At 45.2% G+C, this 21,969-nt stretch overlaps 1 protein-coding gene across 1 annotated transcript in view; it reads right to left on the reverse strand.

Moving 5' to 3' along the window:
* The window catches only part of SUGP1 (SURP and G-patch domain containing 1), a 170,901-nt gene that overhangs the window by 10,746 nt on the left and 138,186 nt on the right, over positions 1–21,969 (reverse strand). Inside the window, exon 13 of the mRNA XM_063914565.1 lies at positions 10,903–11,032. Within this exon, the coding sequence (XP_063770635.1) occupies positions 10,903–11,032 (130 nt within the window). The remainder of the gene's footprint in view (positions 1–10,902; positions 11,033–21,969) is intronic.

The raw sequence follows: 21,969 nt of genomic DNA on the forward strand, positions 1-21,969 counted from the left end.
GCTGCCAAATTGGAATGTGTTAGTACGCATCCTTGAGATCTAGCGCAATCAAATTCCTTTGGCTCTAAACCCGCAATTTTCGAACGCAGAGACTCCATCTTGAATCTGTAGTAAGTTACGTACTGATTGAGACCCTTTAAGTTCAATATTGGTCTGACTGAGCCATCCGGCTTCGGTACCACAAACAGACTGGAATAATAACCCTGACCCTGCTGATGTACAGGGACCGGAATCGAAACTGCTGAATCCAGTAGGGACTGAATGGCAATTTGCAGAACCGCCCTCTTGTCGTCCGACAGAGGCAATCCTGTCTTGAAAAACCGCAGAGGCGGAAGACAGTCGAACTCTATTTTGTAACCTTTTAACACTAAATTGCGGATTCACCCATCCGCGGATGTGTGGAACCACGCCAAATGGAACGTCTGAAGGCGTGCTCCCACAATCGGAGAACCGAGATGGGCTGGTAGCCCGTCATGCCACTGGTTTGTCGGTAACCTTAGCGTCCTGGCGACTTGTGTTGGTTTGTTGGAAACCACGTCCACGACCACGTCTAGCAGGCGTGGCTGTTCCTCTGCCACGTCCTTGAAAGGACTGATGTCTAAAGGATTTGAACGAAGGTCCAGCGTACCTCCTTCTTGAAACCGGTGGAGGCAATGGTAAGAAAACAGACTTACCTCCCGTAGCCTTAGCAATCCATGCGTCCAATTCAGGACCAAACAACTTCTTGCCATCGTAAGGCAACGCCTCTATACCTCGTTTGACCTCTGCCTCCGCATGATAAGCACGCAGCCAGAGTGCTCTTCGTGCCGTAACTAGCGACGATGAAATACGAGAAGTGAGTTGACAGACGTCAGTAGACGCTGGACAGAGATACTCTACAGCCTCACTCATTTGATTTGCAAGAAGTATCAGGTTTTCGTCATGTAAAGCAGATGAGTTCTGTAATCCATATTACGAGCGCCTTAGTGACCCAGATGCCAACCAATCCAGGTCTCAGCATCACACCTGCTGCTACATACATGGACTTTAGCATAGTTTCTATCTTGCGATCTGAAGGGTCTTTAAGCGTAGTAGCTGCTGGCACTGGTATGGTTAATTTCTTGGTAAGCTTCGACATTGACGAATCAACTATTGGTGGATTCTCCCATGTACATGTTACCGAGTCTGGAAACGGGTAACTAGACTTAAATCTGCGAGGTATAGAAAACCGTTCATCTGGATTCTGTCGTGTTTCTACTAACATCTGATTCAGAGATTCCGAGACAGGAAAACTTATTGGAGTTTTTTGTCGTTTAGTAAATACGACCTGATCATTTGTGAGAGGCTCCTCAGTTTCCGTAAACTTCAGAGACTGACGTACCGCTCTGATGAGATCATCAATGCCGGAACTGTTAAAATCCTCACCATCTGACTCCACTTCGCCCTCCTCACCCTCATCTTGTTCCGTGAGATCTGGCATGGAATCGTCAGAATGCAACATAGCAGAAACCGGAAAATCATAAGAGATATGAAATTTATCCCGTTTACCCAAAATGGATTTGGACCTTACGCAAGCTGAGACGCCTCCGGTAGTTCTGGCGGTCTCACCCTAGACTCAGATCTTGCCGTTTCCCGCTCCTGTCGAGCGGCGGTCAATTCTGATTGTAACCTATCCAGTACATTTACTAACATTTCCCACGGAGGGTTCGGTGAGGAAATTGGCTGTAAAACTGGAGCAGAAATCGTATACTGAACCGAATCCACAAAACATACTGTACATGTGGTAGATCCATCTGGTAACACACTGCTACAGACTTTGCAATTATGCTTTTTAGTTTTTGCTGGTGCCTTACTCATTATGGCGACAGACAATACAATACACAAAAAACAGACACTTGCACGACTCGGTAAAATAGTAGTAAGGTGTCTCTGTGTGTGTATATATATATATATATATATATATATATATATATATATATATATATATATATATATATATCTGGCCAAGTGCAGTACACGTGGCCAGTACTATGAAATGTGATCCCAAATTCCCACTAACACCCCTGCGCCTCCGGTGGAGCAGAGATGTAGTACTGGAACGTTCTGGAATCACAGCAGGAAGACACACAGGAAGCATGGTTAAAATGGCTGCCATGCTTAACTTATAATCACAGTGTAGGCTATTGTATTCATACTGATATTATAAACCCGCTGTGTAACCATCCCTGTTAGTAAAACATATATATATATATATATATATATATATATATATATTTCACTGCTGATGTTGCTGCTGTACCTCTCGCCTTCCCCCCCGCGCGCGCGCGTCTGCTCCGTTGTGAATGCAGTGCGGCCCGGCCAGCGAGTTCGTGGGGCTGCCAGCAGGACTTGGAAGCGGGACAGGGAGCGCGCTGTGAAGCGCTATGATGAACAAGCGGCGGCGGAGCAGCGGACGGCTTCTGAGAAGCGGCGGCCGGAGCAGCGGTGGGGCTATGAGAAGCGGCGGCCGAGCAGCGGTGGGCTATGAGAAGCGGCGGCCGAGCAGCGGTGGGGCTATGAGAAGCGGCGGACCGAGCAGCGGTGGGGCTATGAGAGGCGGCGGCCGGAGCAGCGGCCGGGCTGACACGGCGGCCGGAGCAGCGGCGGCACCGTCAGCAGAGGGAACCCAGCGCCTTCCCCACACCTCAGGGCAGCAGCGGAAGCTGACCGCCCCGCTCACATACCTGCACTTCTTGTGATGAGGCTCCGACGGGGCTTCTCAGTAAGCGCCGGCCAGCCTGCAGGAGAGCTGTGTGTGTGTGGCTGTGAGGGTGCTCTTTTAGAGAGGACCGACACGCCCCTGCTGCTATCAGCAGCTTGCACTATCCCTGACCCTGCCTGTTGGAAGGGGGAAAGGGATGTGTATAAAATAGAAAAATAGAAAAATAAAAATTAAATATTCAAAGTAATTGTGGACCCAGCCACAAACGAACTGTTGCTATCGAGCACAGAAAAAACACTGAGGTACTCAGGGATATGGAGGGATGGAGTGTTCTAAATTTAAATATTCAGTGCTGTTCCTACGGAAGCCGTCCATATCCCAAGAGTACTCCAGTGACCCCTAGTGGATGAAAAAGAAATTTAAAGTGCACCGGCTCCTTTGGACCCCGTCTATACCCCTATCGTACTAAGGCCCTCATTCTGAGTTGTTCGCTGCGTAGCGATCACTTAAAAAAACCCGGCAAAACTGCGCATGCGTATGCACCGCAATGCGCATGCGCAGCGTACGGGTACAAAGAGCATCGTGGTTTTGCAACGCTTTCAGTCGCACTGGTGAAAGCAGGGAGATTGACCGGAAGTGGGAGTATATGGGTGGCAACTGACCGTTTTCTGGGAGTGTTTGGAAAAACGCAGGTGTGGCCAGGCGTTTGCTGGGCGGGTATCTGACATCATTACCATGTCATCCGTCGCAGCAATCATCGCACAGAATAAGTAACTACAGGGCTGGTCTTGTTCTGCACAAAATGTGTTTGTAGCCGCTCTGCTGCACAGGCGTTCGCACTCCTGCTATGCTAAAAATAGGATTTTGGTACTTACCAGGTAAATCCTTTTCTTTGAATCCATAGGGGGCACTGGAGTACTCTTGGGATATGGACGGCTTCCGCAGGGAACAGGGCACTGAATATTTAAATTTAGAACTCTCCACCCCTCCATATCCCAGAGTACCTCAGTGTTTTTTACTGAGCCGAACAGGAACTATAGAGAGGTTGACAATGGAGAATTACATATAACATAACGGACAACAACAAAGTTGACACATAACGTTCCTGACATCTAAACAGTTGACACCATAACCGATAAAACTTTATAATTTGAACCAGTCGGTGAAAATGTGTTACCATAAGATCCCCTGAGCTTACCACAACCAGGTAAACTGCTCTGGGTGGGCGTCCAGTGCCCCCTATGGATTCAAAGAAAAGGATTTACCTGGTAAGTACCAAATTCTATTTTCTTTTTCATCCACTAGGGGTCACTGGAGTACTCTTGGGACGTACCAAAGTTTCCCTTGTGGGAGGGAGAGCTGTTTGGCACCTGTAACACTATGCGGCCAAAGCTAGATGCTGATGCCGCCAACGTAGCAAACCTGTAAAAGCGCACAACCGTGTGCACTGATGATCATGTAGCCGCACGGCAAAGCTGCGTCGTAAAAGCTCCACGACCAGATGCCCATGAAGCTCCCACAGAACATGTGGAATGAGCTGTTACTGATGTAGGCGGCTGTAACCTAGCATGAAGGTAAGCCTGACGTATAGTCAGTTTTATCCATCTGGATAAGGTCTGCTTAGAAGCTGGCCAACCTATCTTGGCAGCATCATAGAGAACAAACAACGTATCCGTCTTTCGAACTGTAGACGTTCGTGATACATAAACGCGGAATGCGCGTATTACATCTAGAGTTCCAGAATGTCCGGTTAACACAGGAACTACTATTGGTTGATTGATGTGAAAAGATGACACTACCCTTTGGTAAGAAAGCGGGATTCGGTCGAAGTTCCGCTCTGTCATCATGAAACACCAAATACGGTGGCTTGCGTGACAAGACACCCAAATCTGAAACACGCCTTGCCGTAGCTAAAGCCAGTAGAAAAATTATTTTCCAAGTAATATCCACTTTCAAAATGTGAAGACTGTAATAAATCTAAAACCAGATTCAAGTCCCATGGCACTGTAGGTGGAATGAATGGAGGCTGTACTCTAAGGACACCTTGCAGAAAAAAGTGTGTACCGACGGCAATAGAGCCAATCGTCTTTGAAAATAAAGTGACAGCGCAGATACCGGCACCTTTAGTGTAGATAAACGCAGTCCTCCATCTAACCCCGTCTGTAGACATAACAAAAAAGACGGGATAACTTGAAAGATGATGTCGGAAACTTCAGAGTTTCACACCAACCTAGATAGGCACGCCAAATTCTGTAATAATGAGCTGCCGTAACTGGCTTCCTAGCTCGTAAGAAGGTTGGTATAACCGATTCTGGAATGCCCTCTCTCCTTAAGAGTGCGTTCTCAATAGCCACCCTGTCAAAAGCAGCCGCGCTAAATCGTGGTAAAAGGAACGGACCTTGTTGTAACAAGTCCGGACGTAGTGGGAGCGACCAAGGATCGTCTGCGAGTAGTCCGCGGAGATCCGAGAACCAAGCTCTCCGAGGCCAATGAGGCGCCACTAGTATGACTGTGACGGACTCTCTTTTGATCCGTTTTAGCAACAGAGGGAGCAGCGGAAACGGTGGAAACAGATACACGAGGCTGTACAGCCACGCGATTGTGAGAGCATCCACCGCCACTGCCTTTGGATCTCTCGTTCTGGACACATACTGGGGCATTTGGTGATTGTGGCGAGATGCCATCAGGTCCACTTGAGGGTAACCCCACCTCTGGACCAACATGTGAAACACTTCTGGATTAAATGCCCATTCTCCTGGATGAAAATCCCGACGGCTGAGATAATCCGTCTCCCAGTTGTCCACTCCCGGAATGAACACTGCCGACAATATCACCTGGTGGTATTCTGGCCAATTGAGGATTCGAGCTACTTCCCGCATTGCCATTCGGCTTCTAGTTCCACCTTGTTTGTTGATGTATGCGACTGCCGTCGTGTTGTCTGACTGCACTTGGACAGTCTGAAAGCGAAGAATGTGTACTGCTTGTCGTAGTGCATTGTAAATTGCGCGGAGTTCCAGGACATTTATAGACAGCAATCTTTCGTGATCTGCCCAGAGACCCTGGCGCTGACAATTTTGAACTACAGCTCCCCAACCTCTGAGACTCGCGTTCGCCGTTAGAATTATCTAATTCCCGCCGCCTGCGGTTAAATTGTGTACCTTGAGCCACCAGAGTAGAGACACCCTTGCCCTTGGCGACAACCTCACCCTGTGGTGAATCTGCAGATGCGAGGCCGACCACTGTGCGAGCACATGCTGTTGAAATGGACGTGAGTGAATTCTTCCGAACTGAAGCGCTTCGAAAGCCACCACCATTGTTCCTAATAGGCGAATACACAAATGTACCGAGACTGTGCGTGGCTTGAGCACTAATTGTACTAGATGGCGAATAATCTGTACTTTCTGTTGTGGTAGGTAAATTCTTTGATTTACCGTATTGAGAATCATACCTAGGAATTGAAGTAGTTGAGACGGAATTAGATGTGATTTCTTGAAGTTCACACTCCAACCGTGGTGAACCAGTACATTGTACGTTTGCAGCGCCTGTTGGAGGAGCATCTGTTGAGACGGAGCTTTTATGAGCAGATCGTCTAAGTACGGAACGATTGTCACTCCCAGGGATCTGAGATGAGCTAACATCACAGACATCACTTTGGTGAATACCCGAGGCGCTGACGAGAGGCCAAACGGTAGAGCCTGAAACTGTTAAAGGTTGTGGCGTATTGCAAAACGCAAGAACCTCTGATGAGGTGACCAAATCGGAATGTGTAAGTACGCATCCTTGAGATCAAGCGCAATCATGCAATCTTGTGGCTCCAAATCTGCAATTACTGACCGCAGAAATTCCATCTTTAATCTGTAGTAAGTGACTTACTGAATGAGACTGTGACGGAGCCATCCGGCTTCGGTACCACAAACAGACTGGAATAATAACCCTGACCTTGTTGGTGTACCAGGCCTGGAATTAAAACTGCTGAATCCAGCAGAGACTGAATGGCAAATTTGCCAAAACGCCATCTTGTCGTCCGACAGAGGCCGTCCAGTCTTGAAAAAGCGCAGTGTCGGGAGACATCTTTCTTTTAACACTAAATTGCGGATACATCCATCAGTGGATGTCTGGAATCCCGGCAAATATAACGTCTGAAGGCGTGCTCCCACAATTGGAAAACAGAGATGGCCTGGGAGCCCGTCAAGCCACTGGCTTGTCGGTGGCATTACAAGGCGTGACTGTTTCTCTACCACAGCCTTGAAAGGACTGAAGTCTAAAGGATTTGAACGCCGGACCAGAGTATTTCCGTCTCGGTACCGGTGGAGGCAATGGCAGGAAACTAGACTCTCCTCCCCCTCCCCTCCCCCCCCCCCCCTCTCTTGGCCTGAGAAATGCATTTTTCCAATTTAGGACCAAACAACTTCTGGCCACCGTATTCTTTTGACCTCTGACTCCGCTTGGCAAGAACGCAGCCAGAGTACTTGTCGTGCTGTAACTAGTGACGATGAAAAGCGAGAAGCGAGCTGACAGCCGGCAGCAGAAGCTGTACATAGATACTCAGCAGCTTCTCAGATTTGATTAACGATAAGTATAACGTGATCGTCATGTTCTGTTATCCATACAAATAGTGCCTTAGTGACCCAAATGCCCTTCTATCTTACGTCTGAAGGGTCTTTATAAGGTTTGACACAGACGAATCCACCAATGGCGGATTCTCCAATGTAGATGTCACTGTGTGGAAACGTAAGTAGACTTAAATCTGTGAGGTATAGAACCGGTTATTCGGTTCTTTCGTGTTTCTACTAACATCTTATTTAGATAGTCCTAAATAAGAACCCCATTGGAGATCTGTCGTTTAGTAAATACGACTTATTATATGTTAGAGGCTCCTTAGTCTCTGTAAACTTCAGAGACTGACGTACTGGTCATTATCAATGTCTGGGCTGTCAAAAACTGCACTATCTGAATTGCTGGTCTAATTTGCCCTCCTCATCCTTATTTAGCGCCGTGAGGTTTGGCATAGAATTGTCAGACTGCAACATAGCAGAAACGGTTAAATTATAAGACCAATTAAATTAATACCTTATACCCAAAGTGAAGTTGGACCTTTGCAAAGGCGGAGACTCCTCCGTTAGAACTGGCGGTCTCACCCGAGACTCCGATCTTGCCGCTCGTGTCGAGCGGCGGCCAATTCTAATTGCAACCCAGCCATTACATTTGCGTAACATAGGATCTGGGAATGAAACCGGGTTCCGGAGTGGAAACCTACAAAACATACTGAACATGTGGTAGATTCATGTACAGACATTGCAGTAAAACTTCTTTTTAGTCTTTGCTGGTGCCGTACTCATTATGCAGGGTATCCGTTCACATGGTCGACCATGTTATGGTCGACAGTCATTAGGTCGACCACTATTGGTCGACATTGACATGGTCAACACATGAAAATGGTCGACACATGAAAGGTCGACACATGAAAAGGTCGACATGAGTTTAACTTTTTTTTCTTTTGGGGAACTTTTCCATACTTTACGATCCACATGGACTACGATTGGAACGGTAAAGTGTGCCGAGCGAAGCGGTAGCGGAGCGAAGGCACCATGCGAGGGGACGCGGTGCACTAATTGGGGTTCCCAGTCACTTTACGCAAAAAACGACACAAAAAAAAAAAAGTTAAAAAACTCATGTCGACCTTTTCATATGTCGACCATGTGTCCATGTCGACCAATAGAGGTCGACCTAATGACTGTCGACCATAACATGGAACCATTATGCAGACAGACAACACAATAGACAAAAACAGACACTTGCACGACTCAGTAAAATTGTTACTTAAGGTGTGTAATATTATATATATATATATATATATATATATATATATATATATATATATATATATATATATATATATATATATATACACACACACACATACATACATACATACAAGGCCGAAGTGCAGGTCACGTGGCCAGCCTATATGAAACCTGAACCAAAAATTCCCACTAACACCCCAGCGCCTCCGGTGGAGTAGAGGGGATCCGGTCTGAAGATCAACAGTGTCTAGGTCGACAATGTTTAGGTCGACCACTATAGGTCGACAGTCACTAGGTTGACATGGATGGAAGGTCGACAGGGTTTCTAGGTCGACAGGTCTAAAGGTCGACAGGTCTAAAGGTCGACATGAGTTTTTCACATTTTTTTTTCTTTTTTTGAATTTTTTCATACTTAACGATCCACGTGGACTACGATTGGAACGGTAAAGTGTGCCGAGCGAAGCGGTAGCGGAGCGAAGGCACCATGCCCGAAGCATGGCGAGCGAAGCGAGCCATGCGAGGGGACGCGGTGCACTAATTTGGGATCCCGGTCACTCTACGAAGAAAACTACACCAAAAAAAAAAAAAAAAAACTCATGTCGACCTTTAGACCTGTCGACCTAGCACATGTCGACCTAGAAACCCTGTCGACCTTCTATCCATGTCGACCTAGTGACTGTCGACCTATAGTGGTCGACCTAAACATTGTCGACCTAGACACTGTCGATTTGATGAACCACACCCGGAGTAGAGATGTAGGACAGGAACGTTCTGGAATTACAAACAGGAAGAAACAGGAAGCATGGTTAAAATGGCCCCCATGCCATGCTTACAGTGATAATCACAGGTCAGGTTACAATACATGCCTCCTGTGTTTAACATAGGCTCAATATATTAATATAACCTATGGTGCCTATGAAATCTGGCAGCCTGTCATGCAGCCTATTATAAGTTTTTCTCCCTTGCAGCAGCGCTGCCTGTGATCAGACTTGTCCCCCTCCCCCTGTGCTCCGTGTAGCGATGTGTCTCAGCGGGGAGCGGGTGCCGGGAAGCTGACCTTGGTGTCATTGCAGGGAAGCGGGGGACGCTTGTGAGGAGAGCGGGCGAGTGAACTGAGTTCGGCTGGCTGGAGCGGCGCGTAGCGGCTTCCGGCGGCGCTAGTGTGAGCGCTGAGCTGCGGCGGTTCTCCCCCTCTTAGCGCTGGTACTTTGATGTACGTACAGTGCGGACGGAGCGGCTGGGGCGGGCTCTATTAGCGGCGGGTGCGGACGGCGGTGAAGAACACGTACCCCACACAGCGGGGCGGCAGCGCGCGCTGACCGCCCCGTCCCCCCCAGCATACCTTGTGTCCTTGTAGGGAGGGCTGCGACGGGGCTTCTTTCTGTAAGCTCCGTCCAGCTCTTGCAGCAGTCAGTGAGCTGCGTGTGGCTGTGAGGGTGCTCTTTGTGAGGACCGACACGCCATGCGCTGCTCCGTGCAGCGGCACTATCCCGGACCCATGTTTTTAGTAGAAACTGGGAAGGGATGTGCTGAAGTAGTATAAAAAAAGTAAAAATTTAAATCAAAATCAAAAAATATTCAAAGAAAAGTGTGGGAACCCACACAAGCCTCTGTTAGTGCATGAGCACAGAAAAAACACTGAGGTACTCTGGGATATGGTGGGGTGGAGAGTTCTAAATTTAAATATTCAGTGCCCTGTTTCCTGCGGAAGCCGTCCATATCCCAAGAGTACTCCAGGGACCCCTAGTGGATGAAAAAGAAATACACTCCCCTGTGGGCGGCGACTATGCGTTTGCACGGCTGCTAAAAGTAGCTAGCGAGCGATCAACTCGGAATGAGGGCCAATATCCCTTATGGATGCTAGCGAAAAATCTTTTTGGTCATCGAAATGCCAGGACTAATGTCCCCCATACATCCGAGATTGATTGGAAAAATGACCCGATGCCTTAACGGCAGGGTCAGGGGATCGGGAATATTAAACATGCTTTAAAATCCAGATTCCCTGATCCCAACTGAAAACTATTGGAATCCGCAAAATGGTCATTTTTAACATTGTTAATTTCAGATTCCCCAATGTATTGCTGATCATCGATAGCCACTGATTGGTGGATCCAGTTAGTGGATCAGCATTTCCGGCTGGGTCAAGGAATCAACCCACAAATGTACGGGGGTCATAACCCATATAAACAAAAATTTCTATAGCAGAAAATAAGCTGATACATAGGGAGAAATTCCATTATCTGCGGTAATTTACTATGGGTGATTTTTTTTTTTTATGGGTTTCATGACCCTGTTAATGTTAATACATTAACTTTTCCTTTACTCACACACGGTAAAGTACTGCAGGTTAATCGAATCTCCCCTACATTATCAGTTACAGACTAAAAAAAATTTTGTAAACCAGTTCAATGAACATACCAGTGGATTAGGGCGGAAGCGGTATGCCAGCATCATTCTTTTCCGGAAAGCTTCATATTCATCATCAGTTTTGGATAACTCTGCTGGGCGGTCTATGCCAAAACCTGCACCATCAACGGCTGTGGATCCTCTGAAATCAGATCCCCAAGGTAAGCATGGGAAATTATAAAAGTAATTTATCTAGCAATTTTCTGTTAGAATGGCTTCCATTCACTCTTGTGGACATTGTAAAGAACCAACAAATCATTAATCCTGCGTAACTCGAGTCCTATGAACATATTTTCTCAATGCCATGATCACATTCAAAGTACAAAGAGAGCCCTTTTTTATGGAAACTTATACCAGTCTAACATGGTGATCACAATGTCAAGATTGAGATCCTTTCCTCTGCATTTTCACAGGGGATCCATTCTGCTTCAGAACAAATCCCTTCCTTTAGCCTCCTCCATTTAAGTGCAAAGGAGGGAATTAACGTACCCCTCTGAGGGGATGTAGTTGGTATCCCAATGCTTACAATGCCGGCAGTCAGAAGACCAGAGCTGGAATACCCCGAAAGTCAACATCCCGATCATAAGTATGCCTGAGAGGTTTAGGGTTAGACTGCAGGGAGGGGGGGGGGGGGGGGGGGATGCTGTGGTTAGGCTGCAAGAAGGAAGTGTTAGGGTTAGGCTATGAGAAGGGAGGGTTCCAGTTGGGTGGGGGAGGAGAGCTTTAATATACATTCCCACCAGGTGTCGGGATTCTTGGCATCTGAATGCTGCGGTTGGTATAATGACCACTGGCATCCTAAGCGCCGGGATCCCGTACCCAACCCCCTCTGAGCACTATATACTTATCTCTGCAAACAGCAGCAGGGTAACTGAAGATCAGTCTTCCGGTGACCAGCTCTGCATGTATGGAGAGCAGAGGGTTAATGACAGGAGGAATTTAAGCTAACTGGAAAGGGGATCTCTGGCCACTGGTGGGGTAGGTTGATGTGAGAATAGGTTTTGGGGTTTTTGCCACTGTGGTGGAAGGGGAGGGTTGGATTTAGAGGAAAAGGTTTATTGCAACTGGTGGTATGGATAGGTTGTGGTTATTCTTCAATGTGGACCTGTGGATAAGGGACTGGGCGTGAATGTATTATTTACACTGCAGGAGCCCTGTCTAAATGGATGATGAGAAAATAAGAATTTACTTACCGATAATTCTATTTCTCGTAGCCCGTAGTGGATGCTGGGCGCCCATCCCAAGTGCGGATTGTCTGCAATACTTGTACATAGTTATTGTTAACTAAATCGGGTTATTGTTGTTGTGAGCCATCTTTCCAGAGGCTCCTCTGTTATCAATGCTGTTAACTGGGTTCAGATCACAGGTTGTACGGTGTGATTGGTGTGGCTGGTATGAGTCTTACCCGGGATTCAAGATCCTTCCTTATTGTGTACGAGTAGTATAGTGAACCACCTTTCATCAAACTTTTGACAGGTGCTCCACCCCCTTTAAGCCACACCCCTTTTTAATTGTGTTTAATATAAAACTGATATCAAATGATATAAACTGATATCAAATGATTATTGATTGGCCATTAAGAACAGAATCCGACCCTTAGACAAGCCGCATTTATATTAAATGGCTAATCAAAAAAAGCTTATGAAAAAGGCGTATTATACGGTATTAAAGCCGGGGAGTTATTGCGGTGTCGATAAATATTATAAGGCGAATAAAGGCAAGTTCAAAAGAGCGGAAATTAAAAAATGGTTTCAAGTACAAGACGCTTACACATTACATAAGCCGGCACGAAAAACCTATAAAAGGAACATGATTTGCGTATCGGATATAAATCAACAATGGCAATGTGATCTGGTCTCGCTCATAGACATTGCAAAGTACAATGATGGTTTTAAATATATATTAACCATCATCGATATATTCAGTAAGAAAGCATGGGCGGCTGGTCTAGCAGCCAAGAATGCGACAACCGTCGCTAATGCTTTTGAAAAAATATTCCAACAGGGATGCGTGCCAAAGAAGTTGCAAACCGATAATGGTAAAGAGTTTGTAAACAAAATCTTTAAAAAAGTGTTAGAAAAATACGGCATACATCATTTCACAACCAATAATGAAGTGAAAGCTGCCATTATAGAACGCTTCAATAGGACTTTAAAAACAAGGATGTGGCGTTATTTCACAGCGCGGAACACGTACAGATATATAGATGTCTTACAAGATTTCATAAACAGCTATAATAACACATATCATAGAACGATTAAGTGTACACCGTGTGCTGTGGGGCCCTCTAACGCTTTGAGAATTTTCAAGACGACGTACGGCGATTACTTTAGAACTAAGAAAATTACACCACGTTTTTACATCGGTGAACATGTACGCATATCCAAATATAAGGATATATTTCAGAAAGGGTATGAACAGAATTTTTCTGAGGAAATATTTGTCATACAGAATGTGAACACTAAAGGCGTTAAGCCGTTTTATAAGTTGATGGATCTCTACGGCGAAGAAATTACCGGCAGTTTTTACCACGATGAGTTACAAAGCGTGCCAAAAAACTATAATAGAATATACAAAGTGGAAAAGATTTTAAAACATAAGACGGTCGAAAATACGCGTTAGTCAAGTGGCGCGGGTACCCCGCAAAATTTAACAGTTGGGTTGATGCATCAGAGATAAAAGATATATAAAACGTGCAGCACGCTAAACAAGACGAGCGATGGATGACAAATCGTTTTACATAACATTACCCAGCAATGCCTCAGCGGATACTTTTCCGCAAAATAAGATTTCAAACTATACAACAAAGCTTGCAAAGTCGATACACTTAAGCGGTGAGTGGGAAGTCGCTCTTACAGAAATACAATATCCACACACGTGGAATACCTTGGATATACAAGATTGTAAGTTACAAATAACACAGGATGTTATGTTTTCCAATCCAGTTGTGGAATTTGCAGCCGTGTGCGTTAAACCCGGATTTTATAAAACAATCGACTCGCTACTGGACGTAATCAACGCGGAAATAGGGCGACATAAACTGGATGGGGGATTAAGACTAGTGTACGATCCGCTTGAACGCGTAGTAACATGCGATAGTAAGCGGCTGTATCATCTTACAGCCGGTGATAAACTGACGACGATCCTTGGATTACAACCTAAAACTAAGATTTCTAAACCATGCGCCGACATCAAAGGCGGCCAGTATACGCTGTATGTGTATACTGACATTATCGAGCACCAGCGGGTCGGTGATAGCTACGTACCGCTACTACGCACAGTTGAAATTAAGGGATATAACAATGAGGTGGTCACAATACGATATGAGAAACCAGATTACGTACCATTGTGCAAAGCGCATTTTGACACTGTAGCCATAGAGATAAAGAACGACCAGAACAAGAACATCTCATTTAAGTTTGGTAAAGTGATCGTGAAACTACACTTTAGACGTCGCAAACACGAAATTTATTAACTAAACAGGATGGTCGCTGTTAAAAATTATGGCAATCCGGATCTCTACGCGCAATATTATAAAACGCAGGCCGGTAATGGATTACCAGGGTTTCACGGCAGCGCGTACATGTACGGATGCGGTTTAGGCGGTATTTTTCGAAGTCTTTTCAGAAAAGCTGTTCCTCTTTTCCGGAGAGGTTTAGAGTTAGCTAAACCGCATATGAAGACCGCGGCACGTAATATAGCGAAAGACGTTATCGGACAAGCCACAACGGCCGTGATGAATAAGATACACGATGCGAACCAAGCAAAACAAGACGGTTCAGGACTAATATATACAAGAAAAGGTGTGTCTAAAAGAAAACGGAAGTGTATGATAGCACTTCCGCCTTGGGACATACCCTTTTTAAATAAAAACCAGAGACGACGCAACTCAAAGAAGAAGAGAAAGCCGAAGCGCTCCGTTGGTGATATTTTTTAAACATGTCTTTCATACACCACGAGTCCGTTGAATGTGCAAAAACAGAGCTGGATCTTTTTGACGTGCCCCCGACACAAACAAGCATAGAGAAAAGTCTATACGTCGAAGTTCAACCTTTAGCGGCATTATCCGACACAGCGCCGCTTGAATTTTATATAGCGGCCAGCGGCGAACACTACTACGATCTGAACAACACGCTGCTGTACGTGACGTGCAAGATCGTACGAACCGATAACACACCGATACCGCAAGGTGCACGGGTCGCACTTATTAATTACCCCATAGCGACTTTATTCAACCAAGTGGATGTAACTTTGGGTGACAGGCTCATATCGCAATCCAACAATCTTTACGCATACCGCGCGTACATTGAGACTATATTGAATTACAGCTCAGACGCTTTGTCAACAAAGCGCACAACAGGATTATTTTACAAAGATTCGGCTGGAGAATTTAACAACACGGTGCTGGATGGACCGAATACGGGGTTCAAAAAACGAGCAGGTGCGACAGAGCAGAGTCGCACGGTTGAATTGCTAGGACCGCTTCACTGCGACCTTTTTCATCAACATAAACTAATTTTAAATGCCGTTGACCTGAAGATTAAACTAACCAGAAACAAAGACGCATTCTGCTTAATGTCAGCTGACGCGGATGCCTTTAAAATACAGATCACAGCGGTGTCCCTGTTCGTGAAAAGAGTGCAAGTCTCACCGGCCGTGCGGATTGGGCACGCGCAGGCCCTGCTAAACGGCAACGCGAAATACGCGATTGACCGCGTTGGGATGAAAATCTACAGCGTACCAGCAGGCAGTAGAGTATTTAATCTAGAAAATCTATTTTTAGGTCAAGTGCCGAAAACAGTCATAGTCGGCTTTGTGGATAACGAAGCATTTTCAGGAATCCATAACCGGAATCCCCTTTGCTTTGAACATAAAAATGTAAGTTTTGCATCCCTTTATCTGGATGGAACACCGCACCCTGCAAAACCATTTCAACCAGACTTTGAACACGGTAATGCTGTAAGAGAGTATATGTCACTCATACAGATCACAAATAAGCAGAAATCTGACAATGGTATACTGATTGACCGCGAAGAGTACCTCAGACTCGTCACGCTATGGTTTTGTGTGATGCTTCTTATTAAATCCAGCATGTTGGAACCCTGTACAGCTGTGCCTTTATACAGAAACTCTCCTTTAGCATTCCAGTTTGTGATGTGCTTAGAACGTGACATTTTATTCAATAGTATTTCACAGTTTTTTTTATACCTCGCATTAACACCGCTCAGTATTTCATGATAAACATCATCGGCAGCATCCGGCTGTGCTGGATTAATTGTTTCATCAAAGACATTTGTACCAGGTGATAAAAGAGTTAAAGTTGACATTTCACCATCAGTCTGTTTACTCAGGACCAGATACCTCTGCAAAGCGGCTGTGTAACGTTTTGCCTTTTCATATTCTGATAAATTGTTATTCTGTAGTATGTTTTCGATCTCTACATCTAGACCTTGTGTGGCTGTTTTACGTATGTCATCTGAATTGGGTTTGTTTTGTAAACGCTCTATCTGTCGCTGGGGCACCAAATACATTTTCTCAGCGTATTCCATCAGCGGTTAGTCAGAAGTCCTGTTATTAATGGAATAGCAAATGCGCAGGGGTAATGCATCAGTTTATCGGCAGGCAACGGATCACACGGATACGTGCCTTTAAAAATATGCCTTGTGCTTTGCGCAGCATACAGAATACAGTTTATCTGTAATGTGTTCATTTTTCAGCAGCGTAGTGTTAGTTATCACATTGACTGTCCTGTCCAACGCTTCTGCAAAGCGATATTCAGCACGTAGATTGCCCGTTCTTATCAGGGAGAGATGTTCTCCACATTCCTGCTCCGGCGATAGGTCAAAAGCAAATAGTGAGTAACCTCTGAGGTACTCTTCGCGGTCAATCAGTATACCATTGTCAGATTTCTGCTTATTTGTGATCTGTATGAGTGACATATACTCTCTTACAGCATTACCGTGTTCAAAGTCTGGTTGAAATGGTTTTGCAGGGTGCGGTGTTCCATCCAGATAAAGGGATGCAAAACTTACATTTTTATGTTCAAAGCAAAGGGGATTCCGGTTATGGATTCCTGAAAATGCTTCGTTATCCACAAAGCCGACTATGACGGTTTTCGGCACTTGACCTAAAAATAGATTTTCTAGATTAAATACTCTACTGCCTGCTGGTACGCTGTAGATTTTCATCCCAACGCGGTCAATCGCGTATTTCGCGTTGCCGTTTAGCAGGGCCTGCGCGTGCCCAATCCGCACGGCCGGTGAGACTTGCACTCTTTTCACGAACAGGGACACCGCTGTGATCTGTATTTTAAAGGCATCCGCGTCAGCTGACATTAAGCAGAATGCGTCTTTGTTTCTGGTTAGTTTAATCTTCAGGTCAACGGCATTTAAAATTAGTTTATGTTGATGAAAAAGGTCGCAGTGAAGCGGTCCTAGCAATTCAACCGTGCGACTCTGCTCTGTCGCACCTGCTCGTTTTTTGAACCCCGTATTCGGTCCATCCAGCACCGTGTTGTTAAATTCTCCAGCCGAATCTTTGTAAAATAATCCTGTTGTGTGCTTTGTTGACAAAGCATCTGAGCTGTAATTCAATATAGTCTCAATGTACGCGCGGTATGCGTAAAGATTGTTGGATTGCGATATGAGCCTGTCACCCAAAGTTACATCCACTTGGTTGAATAAAGTCGCTATGGGGTAATTAATAAGTGCGACCCGTGCACCTTGCGGTATCGGTGTGTTATCGGTTCGTACGATCTTGCACGTCACGTACAGCAGCGTGTTGTTCAGATCGTAGTAGTGTTCGCCGCTGGCCGCTATATAAAATTCAAGCGGCGCTGTGTCGGATAATGCCGCTAAAGGTTGAACTTCGACGTATAGACTTTTCTCTATGCTTGTTTGTGTCGGGGGCACGTCAAAAAGATCCAGCTCTGTTTTTGCACATTCAACGGACTCGTGGTGTATGAAAGACATGTTTAAAAAATATCACCAACGGAGCGCTTCGGCTTTCTCTTCTTCTTTGAGTTGCGTCGTCTCTGGTTTTTATTTAAAAAGGGTATGTCCCAAGGCGGAAGTGCTATCATACGCTTCCGTTTTCTTTTAGACACGCCTTTTCTTGTATATATTAGTCCTGAACCGTCTTGTTTTGCTTGGTTCGCATCGTGTATCTTATTCATCACGGCCGTTGTGGCTTGTCCGATAACGTCTTTCGCTATATTACGTGCCGCGGTCTTCATATGCGGTTTAGCTAACTCTAAACCTCTCCGGAAAAGAGGAACAGCTTTTCTGAAAAGACTTCGAAAAATACCGCCTAAACCGCATCCGTACATGTACGCGCTGCCGTGAAACCCTGGTAATCCATTACCGGCCTGCGTTTTATAATATTGCGCGTAGAGATCCGGATTGCCATAATTTTTAACAGCGACCATCCTGTTTAGTTAATAAATTTCGTGTTTGCGACGTCTAAAGTGTAGTTTCACGATCACTTTACCAAACTTAAATGAGATGTTCTTGTTCTGGTCGTTCTTTATCTCTATGGCTACAGTGTCAAAATGCGCTTTGCACAATGGTACGTAATCTGGTTTCTCATATCGTATTGTGACCACCTCATTGTTATATCCCTTAATTTCAACTGTGCGTAGTAGCGGTACGTAGCTATCACCGACCCGCTGGTGCTCGATAATGTCAGTACACATACAGCGTATACTGGCCGCCTTTGATGTCGGCGCATGGTTTAGAAATCTTAGTTTTAGGTTGTAATCCAAGGATCGTCGTCAGTTTATCACCGGCTGTAAGATGATACAGCCGCCTACTATCGCATGTTACTACGCGTTCAAGCGGATCGTACACTAGTCTTAATCCCCCATCCAGTTTATGTCGCCCTATTTCCGCGTTGATTACGTCCAGTAGCGAGTCGATTGTTTTATAAAATCCGGGTTTAACGCACACGGCTGCAAATTCCACAACTGGATTGGAAAACATAACATCCTGTGTTATTTGTAACTTACAATCTTGTATATCCAAGGTATTCCACGTGTGTGGATATTGTATTTCTGTAAGAGCGACTTCCCACTCACCGCTTAAGTGTATCGACTTTGCAAGCTTTGTTGTATAGTTTGAAATCTTATTTTGCGGAAAAGTATCCGCTGAGGCATTGCTGGGTAATGTTATGTAAAACGATTTGTCATCCATCGCTCGTCTTGTTTAGCGTGCTGCACGTTTTATATATCTTTTATCTCTGATGCATCAACCCAACTGTTAAATTTTGCGGGGTACCCGCGCCACTTGACTAACGCGTATTTTCGACCGGTGACCGTCTTATGTTTTAAAATCTTTTCCACTTTGTATATTCTATTATAGTTTTTTGGCACGCTTTGTAACTCATCGTGGTAAAAACTGCCGGTAATTTCTTCGCCGTAGAGATCCATCAACTTATAAAGCGGCTTAACGCCTTTAGTGTTCACATTCTGTATGACAAATATTTCCTCAGAAAAATTCTGTTCATACCCTTTCTGAAATATATCCTTATATTTGGATATGCGTACATGTTCACCGATGTAAAAACGTGGTGTAATTTTCTTAGTTCTAAAGTAATCGCCGTACGTCGTCTTGAAAATTCTCAAAGCGTTAGAGGGCCCCACAGCACACGGTGTACACTTAATCGTTCTATGATATGTGTTATTATAGCTGTTTATGAAATCTTGTAAGACATCTATATATCTGTACGTGTTCCGCGCTGTGAAATAACGCCACATCCTTGTTTTTAAAGTCCTATTGAAGCGTTCTATAATGGCAGCTTTCACTTCATTATTGGTTGTGAAATGATGTATGCCGTATTTTTCTAACACTTTTTTAAAGATTTTGTTTACAAACTCTTTACCATTATCGGTTTGCAACTTCTTTGGCACGCATCCCTGTTGGAATATTTTTTCAAAAGCATTAGCGACGGTTGTCGCATTCTTGGCTGCTAGACCAGCCGCCCATGCTTTCTTACTGAATATATCGATGATGGTTAATATATATTTAAAACCATCATTGTACTGTGCAATGTCTATGAGCGAGACCAGATCACATTGCCATTGTTGATTTATATCCGATACGCAAATCATGTTCCTTTTATAGGTTTTTCGTGCCGGCTTATGTAATGTGTAAGCGTCTTGTACTTGAAACCATTTTTTAATTTCCGCTCTTTTGAACTTGCCTTTATTCGCCTTATATTTATCGACACCGCAATAACTCCCCGGCTTTAATACCGTATAATACGCCTTTTTCATAAGCTTTTTTTGATTAGCCATTTAATATAAATGCGGCTTGTCTAAGGGTCGGATTCTGTTCTTAATGGCCAATCAATAATCATTTGATATCAGTTTATATCATTTGATATCAGTTTTATATTAAACACAATTAAAAAGGGGTGGGGCTTAAAGGGGGTGGAGCACCTGTCAAAAGTTTGATGAAAGGTGGTTCACTATACTACTCGTACACAATAAGGAAGGATTTATGAATCCCGGGTAAGACTCATACCAGCCACACCAATCACACCGTACAACCTGTGATCTGAACCCAGTTAACAGCATTGATAACAGAGGAGCCTCTGGAAAGATGGCTCACAACAACAATAACCCGATTTAGTTAACAATAACTATGTACAAGTATTGCAGACAATCCGCACTTGGGATGGGCGCCCAGCATCCACTACGGGCTACGAGAAATAGAATTATCGGTAAGTAAATTCTTATTTTCTCTGACGTCCTAGTGGATGCTGGGAACTCCGTAAGGACCATGGGGATTATACCAAAGCTCCCAAACGGGCGGGAGAGTGCGGATGACTCTGCAGCACCGAATGAGAGAACTCCAGGTCCTCCTCAGCCAGGGTATCAAATTTGTAGAATTTTGCAAACGTTTTTGCCCCTGACCAAGTAGCTGCTCGGCAAAGTTGTAAAGCCGAGACCTCTCAGGCAGCCGCCCAAGATGAGCCCACCTTCCTTGTGGAGTGGGCATTTACAGATTTTGGCTGTGGCAGGCCTGCCACAGAATGTGCAAGCTGAATTGTACTACAAATCCAACGAGCAATAGTCTGCTTAGAAGCAGGAGCACCCAGCTTGTTGGGTGCATACAGGATAAACAGCGAGTCAGATTTTCTGACTCCAGCCGTCCTGGAAACATATATTTTCAGGGCCCTGACAACGTCCAGCAACTTGGAGTCCTCCAAGTCCCTAGTAGCCGCAGGTACCACAATAGGCTGGTTCAGGTGAAACGCTGAAACCACCTTAGGGAGAAATTGAGGACGAGTCCTCAATTCTGCCCTGTCCGTATGAAAAATCAGGTAAGGCTTCTATAAGATAAAACCGCCAATTCTGACACGCGCCTGGCCGAAGCCATGGCCAACAGCATGACCACGCTCCATGTGAGATATTTCAAATCCACAGATTTAAGCGGTTCAAACTAATGTGATTTTAGGAACCCCAAAACCACATTGAGATCCCAAGGTGCCACTGGAGGCACAAAAGGAGGCTGTATATGCAGCACCCCCTTGACAAACGTCTGAACTTCAGGAACTAAAGCCAGTTCTTTTTGGAAGAAAATCGACAGGGCCGAAATCTGAACCTTAATGGATCCTAATTTTAGGCCCATAGACACTCCTGTTTGCAGGAAATGCAGGAATCGACCCAGTTGAAATTCCTCTGTAGGGGCCTTCCTGGCCTCGCACCACGCAACATATTTACGCCAAATGCGGTGATAATGTTTTGCGGTTACATCCTTCCTGGCTTTGATCAGGGTAGGGATGACTTCATCCGGAATGCCTTTTTCCTTCAGGATCCGGCGTTCAACCGCCATGCCGTCAACGCAGCCGCGGTAAGTCTTGGAACAGACAGGGTCCTTGCTGGAGCAGGTCCTTTCTTAGAGGTAGAGGCCACGGGTCCTCTGTGAGCATCTCTTGAAGTTCCGGGTACCAAGTCCTTCTTGGCCAATCCGGAGCCACGAGTATAGTTCTTACTCCTCTCCGTCTTATAATTCTCAGTACCTTGGGTATGAGAGGCAGAGGAGGGAACACATACACTGACTGGTACACCCACAGTGT

The sequence above is a fragment of the Pseudophryne corroboree genome, chromosome 1 (genome assembly GCF_028390025.1).
Source record: "Pseudophryne corroboree isolate aPseCor3 chromosome 1, aPseCor3.hap2, whole genome shotgun sequence".
In the NCBI taxonomy this organism is placed as follows: Eukaryota; Metazoa; Chordata; class Amphibia; order Anura; family Myobatrachidae; genus Pseudophryne; species Pseudophryne corroboree.